The 19,882-nt window shown below is 44.5% G+C and overlaps 1 protein-coding gene across 1 annotated transcript in view; it reads left to right on the top strand.

The window, feature by feature from the left end:
* The window catches only part of MAML3 (mastermind-like 3 (Drosophila)), a 615,975-nt gene extending 602,648 nt beyond the window's left edge, over positions 1–13,327 (top strand). The window contains exons 3-5 of the mRNA XM_006887025.1: positions 500–751; positions 5,576–5,660; positions 12,327–13,327. Coding sequence (XP_006887087.1) covers positions 500–751; positions 5,576–5,660; positions 12,327–13,327 — 1,338 coding nt within the window. The remainder of the gene's footprint in view (positions 1–499; positions 752–5,575; positions 5,661–12,326) is intronic.
* The last annotated feature ends 6,555 nt before the right edge of the window (positions 13,328–19,882 follow it).

Here is a 19,882-nt window from a genome sequence, read left to right on the forward strand (position 1 = left end):
TGTGTGTGTGTGTGTGTGTGTGTGTCAAAGCTCTCAAATTGTTAGTTAGAATAGACCATATATTACATCTGTGGATTAATAATTTTCCACAGTCTTCTGTAAATGTTTTCCTCTTTGCCGATAAGACATCCATACTGGCCAGCTAGACAGTAAGAACTAACAGATGAAGTCTGTGTTCCAAACTGGAAGCCAGCCTCGCCTGAGCGCTTCTGTTTCCTTTGGAAGAACTTAGGGTTTTGGTTGTAAACCTTGGCCTCTGTAGTTACTTAGTCCCATGTGAACCCGAGTGCACTTGGTTTTGTCTTCGCCAGAGCGATGCTCCATTTCTGTGCTCTTGAATGGTCAGGTGTAAAGACTCACTGGGTTGTTCTTCAGGAAATACACCGTGCGCCCCTGGGGCTTGTGCAGTTCACAGGCGAGGGTGTCTGCCCATTTCCCCTTCAAACAGCACTGAGACTCCATGTGAACTCCCATCATCTCTGTCTTTCTGCCCTTCCAGGAACAACATTCCGTGGGCCTTCCCAGGACCACAGGCGCCTTGCAGTCGTCGGTGCCACCAGGCTCGGGTGGCATGGTCTCCGGAGCCAGTCCCGTGGGCCCCGGCTTCCTGGGCAGCCAGCCCCAGGCCGCCATCATGAAGCAGATGCTCATGGATCAGCGGGCCCAGCTGATGGAGCAGCAGAAGCAGCAGTTCCTGCGGGAGCAAAGGCAGCAGCAGCAGCAGCAGCAGCAGCAGATTCTGGCCGAGCAGGTAACATGCACCCGTGGAGTGACGCGTTTGTTCAGCAAGCATTCATTCAGTGCCTGCCTGGGGAAGCAGTCCCAGTGTTCTTCATCAAGATGCTGGCAGTCTAGCATTGCCCAGGATCGTCAGAGAGCCTTCAAAATATAGCCCTTTCCATTCATTAAGTTTTTTGCTCTAATAAATTGGTTTGTTCTTAGGAGAGGCGCCAATCATCAGTTTCAAGTCCCCTTTGCTAGAGACCTTTTGTTTAAAAAAAAAAAGAATAAATAAAATTCAAGCCTGACTTTTCTTCTAGTGTCTGGTACAAGGATCAGTGTAACCAGCATGGGGCGAGGGGAGGAGGGGGAAGCAGGTAACCAGCATGGGGGGAGGGGAGGAGGGGGAAGCAGAGGTTAAGGGGGGGCTGGCTCATATTCTTCATAAGCCCCTATATTTCTAGCATGAACAAAAAAGATAATTCAGAGAACTTTGTTTCTTGGAAGGAAGTGGTAGGAGGAGACTTTGGGGAGGATTCTATAGAATTGATCATGAACAATAGAAAGTGAACAATAGCAGAACAATGGGGCCCTCTGAACTACCTGCAAACTTGAACTAGGGGTCACAGAAAGGGTACAAACTTAAGAAAATTCCTGTCAGCTTTTACAACAGCTCAGGAAATCTCTGAGTTAAAGGAAGGCCTAACTTAACACAAATAAAGCCTTACCTCAGGCATCTTTGTCCACCCTTGTCATGTAATTCTTCTGGCTTTGAAAGAAAGCCTTCCCTGTGGACTGTTCCTTTAGGTTTCAATTTGTTTTGTTTTTAGAGACACCGGTGCTTGATTTAGTGTTATCCCGAGGAAAGTCTCCAGGCCTCCTACAAGCAATCCCTGGATGGTTCCTGTGGGGCCAGGGCACCTCACAGGCTTTCATTATAGGAGATGGGAGGATGTTGTGTAAGGCTTACAGCCCCAGTGACCCTTCTAGAATATTCCTTATGAGATCAGAATTTTGTAAATGTAGCAAGCATCTACACAGATACAAGATACTGTGTAGAGCACAGGCATATTACCGTCTTCACTAACCAAAAGCTGTGTTTCAAAGCAACACCAGTCATTTTACAAACAGAAAAATTGCACCATTGAACACAATTCAGTTATGTTTCTTTCTTTCTTTCTTTTTTTTTTTTGCTTTTGTTCCTGAACAGCTGTGTAATTATCTCCCTTTTTACCAAGGTCAGTCAGCCGCCTGGCAGCTATTGTACAAACAACCCTCTATCCTTCTCACCCTGCATAAGGTGTGTGACAAGGAGCCATGCTAATATCTCTCAGGCGGTGATAAATGGAGCTGATGGGAGAAGCTAGGCTTTGTAAATCCTCTCCTCAGCCCATCCTAGGGAATTTTAGGTGTGCCTGAAAGGTTGACTGATGACTTTTGATACATGTACTGTGGACAAGGTATAAAAGGGGCTTAGGGTGATCTGCAGGACTCAGTTATGCCAGCCCAGGGGTGTTCTCCCTCACAGAGATCAGCCAGACTCGGGAATAAAGGAGAGAGATGAGAAGTGTGTGAGAAGAGATTCATCCAAACAGTAGGACTGGAATGCTGGAGGTGGGGGAATTCTAATCCAGGAAACGAGGAGATACAGCATTGTGTCATGCTGGGAGAAGTAGAGGGTCAGAGAACAAGACAGATGGACACAATGGCTGTAATAGTAAGCTTGAGGATGGCACCAGAAAGAGCACATGGTATGGATCTGTAGCTTATCGGGTGCTATGAATTGTAGTTGACTCAATGGCACCTAATAACAACCACTGTGGAGAAGATGAGAAGATATGACCTGAGTAAAATATCTTACTGTGTGCATCAAGAGATAATGACAGATCAGGGAAAGATGTGTGTGGGAATTCGTGGGAAATTCTACCCCGGACAAATGTGTGCTAGGACCCTAGTGCTGATAAGACCTGCAGCCACATAAATTAGCCATCATTTGGGACTAGACTGGAAGTAAAGCAGAGAGACTGTATTTGCAAAGCTTCAAGCCAATGTAGTGTCTTACCTGCATCTGGACCGAAAGTGCTCATTTATGCTGGCTCTTGTGGGCTCTGCATCCCTTGGTGGTGGTTGTTAGGTGTCCTCTCATCAGAGCAGACTCACAGCTGACCCTCTAGGGGATTTTCAGAGGCTATAAATTATGTGGGAGGGGATTGCCCATTTTTCTCCAGCAGAGCAGCTGGTGAATTTAAATAGCATGCTTTGGATGCCCACATAGTGTGTGGTTAGTGTGTAGTTGGCTGCTGACAAAAAGGTTAGAGATTGATTTGATCCACCCAGAGACACCTCAGAAGAAAGGCCTGGTGATCTGTGTATGAAAATCCAGCCAGTGAAAACTCTGTGGAGCATAGTTTTACATATAGGATCAACATGAGTCAGAATAGACTCAAAGGCTATTTGTTATTACAGGGGCATCTGGTGGCCCAGTGGTAAGAAGCTGCACTACAATCCTAAAGGCACACAGTTTGACTCCACTGGTTGCTCCATGGGAGAAGAATAAAGCAGTCTCCTCCCTTGAGATTAATTGCCTTGGAAAACCCACCGGAGAGTCAGCTGTGGGGTGGTTTCAGTTTGATGGTTTACAACAGCAGCAACCAGAAGTAGACATTCAGTTCTTGCGTATCCCACACAAATGTCCTTGGTCTCTACAGGATTGAATGTGTCCTAATTTACTAATATTGGAAACACTGAATTTCAAACTACTCAGGTTTCCTGAGGGAAACTGGAGCATTGGGGATCCTGGATATCTTGAGTATTTTAAAATGATTCTCAGTTGTGGAAATCAGGGCAGGGCAAGTTGAAAGTGGGCCTGAATTAACATTTAATGCCTTATTCCCCAAGAGTTCAGAGCATGTCACCTCTTAGCCAGTACCTAAGTTCAACAGAACTTGGAGTTTTAGATCTGATTATGTATATGAAGAAACCGTTTATTTGATTTCCCCAAGACCTCAGGGCTAGAGAGGCAGGGTCAGAACTGAGACCTGGGCTCCCTGGCTCCCCAATTCCTGCCTGGACACACCCCAACCCACCTGAGGCTCCTTTGAGGCATTTCCCATTGTGAGTAGGGCAATTAATTTTCGTACTTAATAAGGGAAGTTGGCTGAGGAGAGGCTTTCCAATATTCAGCTTACTCTCAATAATGCCTTTATTGCTGCCTAAAAGATTAGCATGGTTTGTCTACACTTTAATGTAATTAATTAATCAGTTGCAACAGTTTTGTGCCTTGTTATGGGGGAGGGGGACGGAAGGAGCTGGGAGGAAGAAAATTACAGAGCTGCCCAGGACCAAAATCAACAGAAGAAATAGAAATAAACACATGCGTTCAGAAGTGGTCAGCGTGTGTTATTTTTGTAATGAACACGCTAAAGAGCAGCGACCTTGTTGTATGTTCTTTGGAGCACTTGCAGATGAAAGGTGCTTAATGAATATTCAGCAGGCACAGCAAGGAGGTTAAATGACACGCGGAAGGTCACGCAGCTCCTTGATAGCAGACCTAGAACTAAAAGCCCCTTTCCTCTGCTCTTCCACCCCACTCCTGTACTCCCTCCCTTTCCACAGGCGGCATGATAATGATCATAATAGCTTCCTCAGTATATTGTTAACAGCAATAGCAGTGCAGAATCCCCGTGAGTGGAAGGAGAAAGACTAAAACGCAGCCCCCCTTGCTCCTGGTGTATGCAGAATCCCACGCGTTTTCCTCAAGGCACTAAAATGCTGTATGTTTTGCTTGTAGAGCTGTGTTTTACTGGCAGTGGGGCCTCATGGGAATAAGATTAGCCTTTTTTACAGCCCTAGAAAATCCCATCTTCCTCCGCCTGAAGCATCTATTTAGGTCATTAACAATTAGTTGTTTTTCCCTTTGAGCCAGGTCCCCACAATGCTAAGGATAGTGTGCAGACCTCCCTCTCTCCGCCAGCATTCCTTAGGCTGCACTCACTGCAGGTACATGTTGGCAAGGAAGGCAGTAGTCATGACGGTCCCAAACCAGAAGCACACTGAGTCATCAGTAGAATGGCTAAATACATTGTCTTCTATTCATATGAGGGGATGTAGTTCAACAGTGAGAAAGAACAAGGCACAATGTGATGCCTTAGTGCAGATGAACTTCACAAAGACAACCATGAGCACAAGAAGCGAGACGTGAAACACATTCTTTCCATGTAACCAAGAATCTCAGTGGGATGGATTGACATGGGCTCAGGTAGAGAAGAGATGATGAGGATGGCTCAGGATAGGACAGCCTTCCAATTTGTTGTTCGACAGCAACTAACAACAATGGCAGTCTGTCGTTGCGAATGGGTGCCTCTGATTTGATTTTATCCTTGGTAGTGCCCCCCCCCCATGACAGGGAGTATTGCCCATTGGATTCCTGGGCTGCCAGCTGTCAACTCTTTATCTTGAAGAGCCACTCTGTGGGTTCAAACTGCCTATCTTTCAGTTAGTAGCTAACCACTTAGCTGTATTGTCACCAGAGCTCCTTATGCTAATCTGTGCTGTTAAAATTCAGTACAGTGATTGCCCTGAGTCAGTACGAGGGCACTGACTAGAAATAGACGTGAGGGGTTTCCTAAAACGTCCTTTTTCTTGATCTGGGTATTGGAGTATGTTCATTTTGTGACAATCCACCACACCATACATTTAGGATTTGTACATTTATCTCTGTGCATGTTAGTCCTTAATAAAATGTTCACTTAAAAGAAAAAAGCCAACATTGTCTTCCTGAGACCTGTCAGGATATTTAACTTCATGTTCTCTCTCTTCCCCTCGCTTCCTCCCGTCCTGTGCTCTGTCGCCCCAGCAGTTGCAGCAGTCACACTTACCTCGGCAGCACCTCCAGCAGCAGCGGAACCCATACCCAGTGCAGCAGGTCAATCAGTTTCAAGGTGAGGCCAAAACACACCTCTTCCGTTTTATACTTTCCCATTTAAAGTCTTAAGTGTATATACCCCCTGACACTGCCTTCTGCTCCCCTGTTTATGCCCAGGTAATGCCTAATAACTCATGGGGTAAGGACACCACTCAAAGGGAGTGTATTCCTGGAGGCCTCATCCTGGGGAGGCATTAACCTGTTGGTTTCTGGATCATAAGAATCATAGGGAGATCCAGGGGGCCTTGATGAGAGGTTGGGGTAGCTGTGAGGGATGGAATGATCAGGAACTGGGATGCTGTTCTTTTCCTATGTTACAAAAATATTTGAATAGTTTAACACCCAATAAGCACAGACTGGTACCTTGGGTTCAGATTCATGAGGTCTAGAATCACATGGCTCCAATCTACCAGCTGCTCTGCGGGAGAAAGATGAGCAGTCTCCTCCAATGTGATTAACTGCATCTGAAAACCTGCCAGAGGGTCAGTACAGGTACACAACAAAAACAACAATAGATCATTGTCTTCATGACCCACAGAGGGGAACTCGTTCTTGCTAATCTCATCATGTGTTGAAGGAAGTGCAGCCAGGGTGCTCCTTGGAGGCAAGAATGCTGAAACTTGGTCTAACATACTTTAGGCATGCTGTGAGGAGAGGCCAGCCCTTTGGAGAAGGCATCAAGCTGAAAACAGTAGGGTATCAACAAAGGAGATGAAACCCTTAATGTGATAGACTGACAGTGACTCTAACAGTGGGCTCAAGCATATTAGAGATCACGAGGATGGCACAGGAGAGAGCAGGGTTCAGATCTCTTCTTCACAGAGGCATCATGAATTGTAGCTTCATCAACAGCAACATCAGTATCATCATCAGGTCAACTGACCAAAGCCTCCCATCTAGCAGCCAAAGTAGAGGAATCTGGCTTGCTGATCTCCACTAGATGTAGAAGGCAAAGAGGACCTTGAGGCTGATTTCACTGTCATGACCCTCCTCGCATTTTGGGAAACCTGAATCATGGCCACAGTAGCAGTGAGTGTGCTGGCCCTTGGAAACGTGAAGGATCCGCTCCAACCTCAGACCCTCCCCTCTCCAATGGAGGAGCCCTGGAGGGTCTTGTGAGAGGCAGAAGATGGACAGAGGGCCCTTCCAAATCCCATCCACAGTGGTTTTCAACCTTGGTGCTGCAGTGCTGAAGCACTTGCCTGCTAACCTAAAGACTGAGAGTTTTTACCTATCAGCCGCTCTGTAGGAGAAATAATGTGGTGATCCGCTCTTGTAAAAAGAATTTTCTTTTTTACTTTGCATTTTTAAAATTTTTTAATTTTATGTTGGTTTGCCTACAAAGTTAATATGTTGTGTTTCACACTATCCTTCATTCACATTGTAATTCATACAATCATTCCTATTTATTATATTTTATAAAATGAATCACCGTTGAACAACTATGCCATCATTACCCTGTCTTTCCAGATTTTTTATTTATAAAAAGGTTAAAAAAAAACCCCAACAAACCCAACTATGTCCTTAAGTTGATGTTGCCCCATAGAGACTTTATAAAACTGAGAATTGTCTCATTGTGTTTCCAAGACTGTGAATCTTTGTGGAAGCAGAATTCCTCATCTTTCTCTTGTCCATAAAGAATATCGCCTAGGAAAATGAATGGTTTCTATTCTGTCACATGAGATTGTTGTCAACTCAACAGAAAATAACATGTAACAGAAATTCTCATTTCCATACTATAGCCCTTTTTTTAGACCTAGAGCAATGTGTCTAAATTACTTGAGTGTGAAAGCTATGAAGCCGCTTCTACAGAAACATGTGTATATGCAAATAAATACAGTTCATTTATCATGTTACAAAGGTCACAGACCTTCCTGAACTATATTAGTATACTGACTGAGTGAAAAAAATTTCTGATACAGATTGAAATAACAAACAAACAAAAAAACAGACAACAAACCCTCAAATTTACTGGCGTTAAGTTGATTCTGATTCATAGAAACCCTCTATCTGGCTTGCAAGGTTGTAAATCCTAATGGGAGAAGGCTGCCCATCTTTCTACCGCAGTGGATTTGAACCACCAAAGAAAGTTCGCCTTTGGATTAGCAGCGCAACTCTCTACAGACTACACCAGCAAAAGTGTATACACAAAGAATATACATTCAATTCATTGCTGTCAAATTGGAACCAACTCCTTGCTCACCCTCTAGTAGTTTTTCAGAGGCTGTAAATCATGGGAGGAGATTACTCATTTTTCTCCTGTGGAGCAGCTTATAGATTTAAACCACCCACCTTTGGGTTGGCAGCACAGTTCTCTATCTAGGGCTACTAAAGCTCCCTTTATAGCTGCAATGCTGTTGGCGTTGCTGTGTACTGTAAAGTTAGCACCAACCCATAGCTGACACTGCAGCAGGTTTTCAGAGGCAGTTAACCAAGAGAGGAGATAGCCTGTCCTCCTGCAGAGCAGCTGGAGGATTCAAACTGTGTACCTTTGTGTTGACAGCACAATTCCTTACCACTAAGCCCCCGGAGCTCCCTATAGCATTATTGTTGTTGTGTGCCATGAAATTGGTGCTGACTCTCCAGCAGATTTTCAGAGGCAGTAAACCACATGGGAGGAAAGTGCCCTTCCTTCTCCCAAGGAGCAACTGGTGGATTTGAAATTTGTGTCTTTGGGGTAGCAGTGCAGCTTCTTACTTCTAGGCCAAAACAATTTTTAATGGATCACAACCAACATTTTTTTTTAGGTGAAACTCAATAGAAAAATATTATCCAATTGTAAAATAGCAGTCTCTTTCTATTCTGCTGTAAATGCACTGCATATATTGGATGACCCTGTAGAATATATTTTGTGTTGTGGTTTGTGGTTAAAGTACTGTGACCACACTACAGTGCCTGCGAGCAGCTGGAGTTGAGTCACTACACTCCCATCTAGTCTGTGGAGGGATGCAGTTCACTTCATATCGCTATAGATGCCTTTGGATTAGACACAAGGAAGGACAAAAGAAGGTGAACTGTCCTCAGGTGTTCTGTGCACTAAATCTGTGCTGCTACTCTTTGTAGAATTGTTTCTCATTTTGACAGGATGAAGGAGAGTAGGAAATTGTAATTACTACAGATACACTGCCCTCTGTGTATCTCCATAGTTCTCAAACTTTAGCCTACATCAGGATAACCTGTGTAGCTTCTTAAAACACAGATGTCTAGGTCTCTTCCTCAGCGATTTTCTAATTGAGTGAGGCTGTCACTGGGCCTGAGAATTCCCATTTCTGATAAGCTGCCAGAGGTAGCTGTTTGGGGACCACACTTCAGAAACATAAAATCTAACAGACCAGGCATTGCATCCTTCTAGGTTTCTAGGTTCATACCTCATTTTCTTATCTTTTTGAATAAAGGGATCAACCAAAATGTAAACATTTTCTGCTTTATAGAACATAGACTTATTGTTTTGTATATGCTATTCAGAATACTTTTGATCCAGTGTAAAAGTTTTACTCTCTGAACTTTTTAAAAACTTCAAATCACAAGTAATTAACCTAAAAAAATTAGCTATATCCAAGTTTTACCCATGATCAAGAATTTTAAATATACTTTTTTTTCTACCGTCAATATTCTCATTTATTTTACTGATATCATGATAATATACATCTGGGAAAATAGCAAATTAGTAGGTAAAAAATATCCTTGGAGAGCGGTTCTGTCCGGAATAACTTGCACGCTATTCCTCTCACCACACACTGTCCTCTTACCACTACACGTTTCAAAGGGCTTAATAACTGTCTTTCCCTCTTTGAGTTCTGTGCCTCTGGCAATGTTACATGCCTATGGGGAAATACTTATTTTCCATAAATATGGTCTTCTTGTGAGTAAAAATAGAACACATACCCTTCTAGGAAAAAATTGCACATTATCATTTCTATTTGAATATGGAAAATTTTCTTGACATTGTGGTATTAGCAAGCAGACAAGAAAAATTAATTTGGCTGTGGTGTCTCACAGTAATACCTGTTTTAGAAGCAAGAAGGAAGAAGCAATAGGATTCTCTTGTTAAACATATGGGTGGTAATCAGATAAATGTTGAAGTGAATGCATTTGAATGGGTTTTTTTTATAGATTTAAAATTATGGAAGATATGAAGCTAGGTTAATAAAAGTTATTTTGACTTGTTTCTTAAGTCAAAATAAATTGCTGATTCTTAGAATACTTCTTTTTCATAACAATTACGTGTAGATAGTGTAATCATTTACACGAAGTGAAGATAAAGGTTGACTTGGCTTGATGTTTTAACGCTTGCTAAAGGGCACTGCAGCATCTCTGTCCTCTGAAGAAAGGATTCTATTTCTCATTCACAAAATTGGTCTAGATGATATCCAGTCTCCTGCTTCAATATCCCTTATAAGCCCACAACAAAAGTGTCTAGAAGATGAAAGGTCTTTCATCTATTTCCAGCAGCTTGTTTATATAACGTGAGTCTATCCTATCAATCTCTGAGTCAGCAATATTTTCCTTTTCTTATATATAAACAACTCAATAACCCATTTCACCTCAGTCAATCAGATTGGCCATGCAGTCGATATAAATTTAGTTAGGAAGGTCACAGAAGCTCACAACAGGATTGTGTGTTGCTGTATATACTACCACCCAATGTTTAATGAGGAATTTTTCATTATTTTTATTTATTTATTTATTTTTTTTTTAGAAATTCACTTCCCTATGAGTAAATTGAAGACAAACTACAGAGACTTTTTAGGGGTTCTTCCTTGACCTTGCAGGCTTCCCCACAGAACTGTTTTCTTTTTTTCAGTGCGGCTTGATATTGATCTCAAGCCATAAAAACTTAAGTCATAATCAAAATTCCTGTAATTTTCTTTCTTAAAGAAAGAAAGAAATTATGGAGACATATTTGCTGCCCAGAAATCAATAACCCTATCAGGAAGACAAAAACACACTTCAGTTATCTGCCCAGGTGCCAGGCTTAACGAGGTTAGACGGCTCTCATCGGGTTTCTCCTCACAGTTCCAAGGTGGGATAAAATTTGCTTATAATATCGATTGTTGCATCTTCTCTACATGTCCAGGAAAAACTATCTTTGTTTTTCTCATAGACTTAATCATCAGTTGGTACATAGAAAAATCCATCTGTATGCACCTCCCAGGCCTTTATAACATTGATTGGTATTCTGAGGGGTGACATTTTCATTCTCTTAGCTAGTTTGGAAATTTCCTGAAACCTTGTAAAAGAAGAACTCACTCAAATATCTTACTAGGATGGAATGACTTGGCATTAATACTTTTCCCCGCTCTTAGACAGCATCATTAAAACTGTGTTAGTGATCTGCTGAGAGAAGCCATCGTTACTGATCCGAAGGAGTGGACTTTGCTGGAGACTTGCCCCTGGTTAGTTGCCAGTTAGCACACAGCAGGATGATTCTTTCCCAAGCTCAGGAAGCTGGCCAGTTTGCACTGACATGTTAGGAAGCAGAGAATCTGGAGCATGTGCAAGTCTACAGAGTGGGTCCAAAAATTTCCCATCTGTCGAAATGCTTCTTAGCAGAAGCAACGGCCTTTACCCTCTCAAATCCTACGCAAATCTTAAGGGAAATTAGTCTAATGGCTTTTATTGATAGTATTCTCTACTGAACCATGTTCCATTTCACAAATAGAATATGCAGAGTGATCAGCCGTTTCTTCCTAAATTAGCCCGGGAGGTGAATTACCTCTCACCTCTAAGGAAAATGGTATTAGTTGAGCATGATTTCATATTCAGAAGAGTAAGAGACAAATTGTTTCTTGAAATGATAACTAAAACATTATTACTAGAAAATAGTAAGTGGCAAAATAACTATAGAAGATGTGTACGGTATGGTTCCAATTTTTGTGTATATTGATTTATATATAAATAAAAGCTTTGCAGGGATCGTCTTTGGATGCTAGGAACTCGGGTGATTTTCATTTTCATCTCTATGCTTGTCGATATTGTCCACAGTCCACATCTATTATAATCATAAAACTAGTTACCACTTTTGAAAAGCCGAGTCCACTACTGTTGTTGGTTTGGGCGCACAGCAACCCTGCAGGACAGAGTAGATGAACTACCTCTCAAGGTTCCAAGACTATAAATCTGTCAAAGCAGGCCACCACATCTTTCTACTTCAGAGTGACTGGTAGGCTTGAACTACTGACCTTTGGGTTAACAGCCAGGTGCGTAACCACTGCACTACAAGAATTCCTGCTGCTGCTGTTAGGTGCCATCAAGTCAGAACCCCAAACTCATTGCTAGTGGATTTTCAGAGACTGCAAATCTCATGGGAAGAGATTGTCTCCCCCACAGAACAACTGGTAGATTCCAACCACATGCCTTTCAGTTGACAGTGTTGTGCTGCAGTCCCAAAGGCACGTGGTTCGAGGCCACTGGCTGCTCTGTGGGAAAAGGGTGGACAGTCTGTTACCATGTGCTTTACTGCCTCTGAAGACCCACCGGAGGGTCGGCTATAGTTCACTTCCGACTGTACAGTACACAACAACAGCAGGCCACCAAAGCTCTCTTAGAATAATAGTACTTACTATTCTAGACGTATCATTAAGAGTAGAGCTTTCACAAAGGAATTTCATGTAAGTTCGAACAACTTGTTGCAGAGTGACTTCCTGAGAAGACTGAGCACTGTGTTCTCTCCTCCCCGCAGGCTCTCCCCAGGATCTAGCAGCCGTGAGGAGCCAGGCAGCGCTCCAGAGCATGCGGACGTCACGGCTGATGGCCCAGAATGCAGGCATGATGGGAATGGGACCCTCTCCGAACCCAGGGACAATGGCCACAGCAGCAGCCCAGTCAGAAATGGGCCTGGCCCCATACAGCACCGCACCTACCAGCCAGCCCGGGATGTACAGTATGAGCACAGGCATGACCCAAATGTTGCAGCACCCAAACCAAAGCGGCATGAGCATCACACATAGCCAAGGCCAGGGGCCGCGGCAGCCTGCCTCCGGGCAGGGCGTCGGAATGGTGGGTGGTTTTGGTCAGAGCATGCTGGTGAACTCGGGCATTACCCAGCAGCACCAGCAGATGAAAGGGCCTGTGGGCCAGGCCTTGACAAGGCCGCAGGCCCCTCCACGGCTTCAGAGCATTATGGGAACAGTCCAGCAGGGAGCACAGAGCTGGCAACAGAGGAGCTTGCCACCGATGCCTGGGAGGACTAGTGGAGAACTCGGACCCTTCAACAATGGCGCCAACTACCCACTTCAAGCTGGACAGCCAAGACTAGCCAAGCAACATTTCCCACAGGGACTGGGCCAGTCGGTTGTGGACACCAGCACTGGCACAGTGAGAACCCTCAATCCAGCCGTCATGGGACGGCAGATGATGCCGTCACTCCCGGGACAGCAGGGCACCAGCCAGGCCAGGCCCATGGTCATGTCTGGCCTGAGCCAAGGGGTCCCTGGCATGCCAGGCTTCAGCCAGCCCCCATCTCAGCAGCAGATGAGCAGCAGCAGCTTTGCTCCAAGTACGCAGAGCCAAGCCTATGATCGGAACCCCCCTCAAGACATGCCCTACAGTTACAGTGGTGACGGAGCTGGGCCTGCCTTCCCTGGCCTCCCCGACAGTGCGGACCTTGTAGACTCCATAATCAAAAGCGGTCCTGGGGATGAATGGATGCAGGAGCTTGACGAGTTGTTTGGAAACCCCTAGGCAGGGCAGGGGGCACCCTTGAGCCAGGACTCTAGTGGTTCCAGTTTTACCAAGGGAATAAGAAACAGGAGGTTGACTCATCCTTGTTTTTCTTGCTTTTTTTAATCCACGGAAACTGAGCAAAACTGCAAGTGGTTGACTGGGAAGATCCAGCTGGCAATGTACAGCCCCTGTGGTATTCACACCATGGTCAAGCCACTATGCAGACCTCCGCTGTGGGACAGAAAAGCAATCAGAGAGCAGATGAGGAACCAGCCCAGCTCCTCTGCTCTGCCCCTTTCCCCCTACCCCCACGCCCCGGAGGCATCTGGCCAAAAAAATGCTGCTCAAACCAAGAGAGACTGCTGTTCCTGGTGAGGTACCCCACCACCCCTCCTGCCCAGATCCAGGTTGGGGCTGCAGTTTTAGAGACAAAAAGAGCCTTGGACCAGGGAGAAACCCCACAGAAGCTGCTGAGTGGCTACACAGGCCAAGCACCCAGGTCAGAAATACTCTGAACTCTGGGCAGAACAAGATGTGAGGCTTCGAGCCAGGCTACTGTATTTTGGGAGTGGAGAGGAACAGTAATAGCATTACATGGAGAAGAGAAAGGATTCTATTGGCTATCTGGCTCCTGTCCCAAGATGACCTTCAGGAGTTTTAGAGGAGTTGCTGTCAGACGCCTCATGAAGACAGCCAACTAAGCTTGGAGGAGTGTCCATCCACGGTCCTGAGGGGCAGCTCTCTGATGGTGGCAACCTGTGGCTGTCACTATGGATAGATAGACGGAGGCCACTGCGGGGCTGGTACAGTAAAATGGACAGATCTGGACTGTGCACCTGCAGGGTGGAGAGACCACTGCTGGCCCTGCCCTGTTCTCCATACCTCGACCCTGGCCTGCCCATGCTGCTCCTTACAGACTGTCCAATAAGTGGAGCCTTTGCCCGAGGAGCCTGGACTGAGTCCAAATAAGCAAAAAGAAGAATTTAGACAATGTCCAAATTGTAAAGGAGACACTGGAGTTTTCTTTTTCTAAAATGTGTGGAGTTGAATAATCTGCTCTGCCTAGAACTGAGAGGGCTGCTCTGAGAGGGGCTGGCTTTCTGGGAGCTGCTTCTGATCATCCACACATCTCTGAAGAGGGACAGCCGGGTGGTGGTCAGTCTGACTCCCTTTGGGAAATCCCAAGGTGAGCCTCTGAGAATGGCCTTTTGCTTACCACAGTCTACTCACAGGAAAGACAAATACAAAAGCCCTGAGTGAGATTTTAGGAGCTTAAAGAATAATCCACTGCTACACCGCATAAATTTGGATTGCAAAAGAGGGAGATACAGTTCCTGTGATAGGGTCAAAGTTGCCCACTTCAAAAGTCCTGTACAGTTGTCGTTCTCCATGTAAATCACTCAAATCTGCCCTAAGTGAAATCTGTTGGGAAGAAGCCCTGACGCCCTTTCCCTAAAGGCTTGTTTCTTTAGTTTGTGCCTCCCCTCCCACTGTCCCACGTGGCATAATTATTTTCCTAAGTGAGAGTAGTGTGTCCCCTGTCACCCCTCCCTCAGTGTCCTTAATGCTGATTCATTCCCTTCTGTGCAAGTCTCTGCCACCCCTCACGCCACAGACAGACAGTGGCCAGACTGACTTGTCCTGGAGGAAAGTGCTGAGCAGGAAAGATGCACAAGCCAGGCAGAGGGGGTGGAGAGGAGGCAAGAGGGCCAGCCTTGTCCTCAGCTTGCTCTCCACAGACCACAGTTCACATAATGCTCAGCAATGGGCAGGAAACAGGGCTGGAGGGGGGCCAGGTGACGAGAGCTGGACAGGGTGATGGTGACCTCTTCAGGTGGTGAGGGACATGACCATGAAAGCCCTGAGTGGAAGCAGATGAAAACCAAATAAATAAGTAAAAATGTAATAAATAAAAAATTTAAAGGTAAAACAAACAAGAGGACACAGAATACATAATTAACCTTTTTCTGAAAGGTACAGGAAGAACGTAGATAAGCAATGAGGAGAAACTGGAGGTGGCTGAAGGTGAAAGGGGGGGCTCCCATGATCTTTGACAAGCTTCCGCCAAAGGCTTAGTCCTGGGACCAACTAATAGAGAGGTAGATTTCAATAAGGTTGTTTTGTTTTGTTTTGTTTTGTTTTTACTACGGTGCTGATGTATATGTAATGTCTAAAAAAAAGGTTATTTGTAAATAAGTTTTTACAATACTGCAGATATCACTGGGTCTACTATCTGTAAAAAATATACATATAAATATATATATATATATATATACTGTTTGTTTAAAATAGAGTATTTTTATTTCATTCCTTCACTCATCATCACAGCAGCGGTATTGCACTTCCGACGACATCTAATTACTAATTTGTACTGTATGAGCTGACGGCAACTTGCTCCATTTTATTCAGATTTTTCTAGTTTTCTGTTTTTACTTTGTACATTGAGCATTGCTTATTTCCTTTTAAGAGATGTACAGAACTCTGATATGTAGAAATGAAGTGATGTTGGCATACCACTTTTAAAGGAAAAAAAAAGCAAATAAAAGATCATTATCTGAATCAATCCAAAGCATAGGATCTTCACTGGGTCTCAAGCCTTAATTCAGCCGCTATGTCACTCCTGGATCCTATGGAGTAAGTGCAGTTCTCTTTCTCAAGATTCTGGTATCACTATTAAGCATTTATTTGACATTTACTGTGTGCCATCAAATTGGAACTGGCTCAAAGCTGACTCTCCCATGAGCACAAGAGGAGATTATCTGTCTTCTTCCTGAGGAACAGCTGGTAGATTCGAACCACATGCTCTTGAGGTGTGAGCACAGCTCCTTACCAACCAGGCCACAGCAGGCATCTGTCATTCCTAGCCTTGTAAATACAATCACACAAATTTGCCACAGCACTCTGAGGAATATAGCAAAGGGAAGGGAGAGAAAGCAACATTGAAAAACCAAATACCCAAATCTGTGGCTGCGGACTTGACTCCAACTTGCCATGCTTGTGTTAGAGTAGAACTGAGCTTCCTACGGCTTCTTTGGGTGTGATCTTTACAGAAAGAGCCTTGGTGGTGTAGTCCCATACTTGTTGGGCTTCTAACTGAAAGGTAGCAAGTTTGAGTCCAGCGGCTGAGATTATAACCTCAGGACCCCAATGGTCACCATGAATTGGAACTGACTCCCCCACAGTGGGTTTGGGATTTTTGCTGGAATCTTTACAGAAACAAATCATCATCTTTCCTCAACAGCAATAAACCTTAATTCATAGAGAGCTCTAGTGGCCTAGTGGCAAGAAGCACTGCAATCCCAGAGGTGCACGGTTTGAATCCATCAGATGCTCTGCTGGAGAAGGAGGGACAGTCTTCTCCTGTACCAGTCAGATCTGATTTGATGGAACATGTGCACAAAAATAATAAAAATTTTAAAAGAATGGGGAAAAACCCTCTCAATTCATGGCCACTAATTTGATTCTGGCTCACAGCCTCCTTGAACAAACAAACAAACAAACCCATTTTAGAAGAAGTGCAACCAGGGTACTCCTTAGAGTCAAGGACAGTGAAACTTCATCTCGCGTACTTTGGGCATGGTGTCGGGATAGGCCAGTCCTTGGAAGAGGACGTCGTGCTGGGAAAGGTGGAGGATGAGGAACGAAGTAACAGGGAAACAGGCTTGGATCTGGTGGGGTTTGTGAGGATGGCACCGGATAGGGCAGGGTTTTGATCCATTGCTCACCAGGTCACTACGTGTCCTAGTAGCCTCAGAGGCACCTGACACCTAAGGCACCACTATAGGACAGAGCAGAGCTGCCCCGTAGGGTTTCCAAGCCTGTGGGCCTTTACAGAAACAGCCAGCCTCATCATTCACCTGTGAAGGAATGGATGGGCCAAACTGTTGACCTTTTTGGTTAGCAGCCCAGTGCTTTAACCATTTGCAGCACCAGTGGGTGGGTTTACACTGCCAGCCTTTATTAGTAGCCCAACACAAACTATTTGCACCACCCAGGGACTCATCTACACTTCTACAAAGGAGCATTCTTAAATCCAGGTGCAGGTTCCATACAATAAGTTTCATTTCCAGAAGCTTCATTTAGGTTTGGGGAAACTGGTATTTAAGTTTTTATGTAAAAAAAGGGGGGGGAGGGGAGAAATAAAAGAACATATTAGGAGGAATTCTTGAAAATGTGTGGCCCTGGATCAATGACATTTCATAAATTCCCTCTTACGGTCTGCACCTCTGACAGCCCACCTTGGACCTCTCTTGAGGGCTGTCCTTGGGTCACTGGCCACTTGTGCCTGCACCACCCACAGAGAGTTGAAATAACTCCAGTCCAACCTCCCTGTGACTCCCCAGTGAGATCTATGAAAGCCCAGCTCAGCCACCTGAATTAAACCCGAGGTGTCATTTCTACCCCAGCAGCATTAGGCAAAGGCGGGAATTCTGTCTAAAGTTGCCCCTTGCTTGGCTGCTTCCTCTTTGTCCTGTGTCTCCCACTCTTATTTCCATTTTCCCTCTAAGGACCCCTTTTTGCGATAAATTGCCTACATAGAAATCCACCTTTCAGTGTCTACTTCCAGGAAATGCGTCCTAGGATTTCCCCATCAAATTTAAAAGACAAAGTATAGTTTTAAAACTCTCTGGACTAAGCAGAAAAAATGTACCGCAAGAACCAAATAAAGTCACCAGCAAAAACAGACCCCAAACAAAGGTGAGTTTTATTATCTACAAACCAGGGGAAAAGAATGAGTTTGTGGAAGAAGTCACCGTACACATGACGGACTGTGGTTGCAGTGGGCAACTAATGCCATGGACAGAGTGAGGTAACACCAGACTTGGACCCCTGTGATAACAGGCTTAATACTCACCACCAGATAACTTGAGACAGAAAAATTTATTAAGAAGGAGGGGAAAAGAGTGGGAATACAAGTGAAAATAAGGAGAAGTATTGACTACTACTCATTCATTCACTCACTCATTGTTGTCAAGTCAGGGCTAAGCCATAGGTGACCCTCCAGCGGATCAGCAGGTAGATTTGATCTGCTTTCCTCCAAGTTAGCAGTACAACGTCTTATCCACTAGACCACCAGAATTATTTCTTGTTGTTGTTCGGTGGCAGTGAGTTGAGTAAGACTCATAGTAACCCTATGAACAAAAAGCTCTGGACCTGCTCTATCCTGCGCCATCCTCACATTTCTTGACACACAAGAGCCCGTTGCAGCAGTAACCATGTCAATCCACCTGGTTGAGGGTCTTCCTTCCCTTCACCAACCCTCCACCCTTCCCAGCATCATGTCCTTCTTACAAGAAATAGCCCCTTCTAGCAACATGCCTAAAGTATATGAAGCGAAGGCTTATTCTTTACTCCAAAGAGCACTCCAGCTGCATCCTCTCCAACACATATCTGTTTTGTTCTTTTGGCCAGAATGACCAACTTTGATTAATTAAAATAATATCTTTTTTCATGTATACTAAAATTTTTTATTCACTGAGTGGATGGAACACTTTTTTGCAATTAAAACTGTCTTTTGCACTCAACACCCAACACCATGTAGGAAGTCACTACTAGAGTTTCATAGGGCATCTGATCTGGTGCAAAAGAGATTTCATTCTTGACAGATTTTTCTTTTTAAACTGACATTGAGTTGGTTTTGACTCGTGCCACACCCACCTCAGGGTAGACCCATGCTTCACGGTTTTCAGTGGCTCGTTTTCTGGAAGTCAATAGCCAGGCCTTTCTTCTGAAGTGCCTGTGAGTCAACACCTCACCCCGACCCCTTCAGTTAACCACTTAGCATGTGAACCCTCTGCACCACCATGGTCTCCCACTGAGAGATTAACATTCAGAAGCTTTACATACATGACTCCTCCATTTGTTACTATGCTCATCATGGAGGAAGAAGGCAGGATAAAAGTGATCTGACATTTTTCCTTATTAATTTTCTTCTTTTAATTCTAATCCCGAATTCCTTTGCAAGAAGTGGATGAGGAAAAGCCTTTGTGAAGGGAGCAGTCCCTGCTTAGCTCGCTAGACGTTGTTGTTGGATGCCATTGTGTCGATTCCAACACATAGCTGCCCCGTGTGTCAGGAGATAATGGCCCCGGAGGGGTCTCTAAGCTTCCTCTTTACTGCAACACATTGTGGAGTCTCTGTCCCAAGATGTCACTGGCTGGGCTTGAACGAGCTTCACTGGTAGCACTAAGGCACTAAGAGAGTTTTTCCTATTTGTATAACCAGGTGTTTTGGTTTTGGGTGCTGTTTTGGTTTTACTTTCTTATTTTCTTTAAATTATTTTCTCTTCTTTGCTCTTCAGTTTTCTCATTTTTGGTAAGAAGGAAATCTGAACTAGATCCCACCTATCTCCAGGCCCTGGTTCTGTGGTACTTTGGGATTTTCAGTTGGGCTATTTAAAATGTCTGTGGTTGTTAGAGCTTCTCCTCAGCTGTCTGGAAACACTTGGGCTCTCATTTTCTGTTTTCATAGCCTTTGTAACTGCCTTTGTGGCTGTGAAAATGACAAGTCCTAAGAGCCTCTTGAAGATGCCCACACAAGATTTAAGGTGGTTTCATTTCCTTTGAAAGTATT

Source organism: Elephantulus edwardii, unplaced genomic scaffold (genome assembly GCF_000299155.1).
Source record: "Elephantulus edwardii isolate Elephantulus edwardi_28Jun2011 unplaced genomic scaffold, EleEdw1.0 scaffold00053, whole genome shotgun sequence".
NCBI lineage: Eukaryota > Metazoa > Chordata > Mammalia > Macroscelidea > Macroscelididae > Elephantulus > Elephantulus edwardii.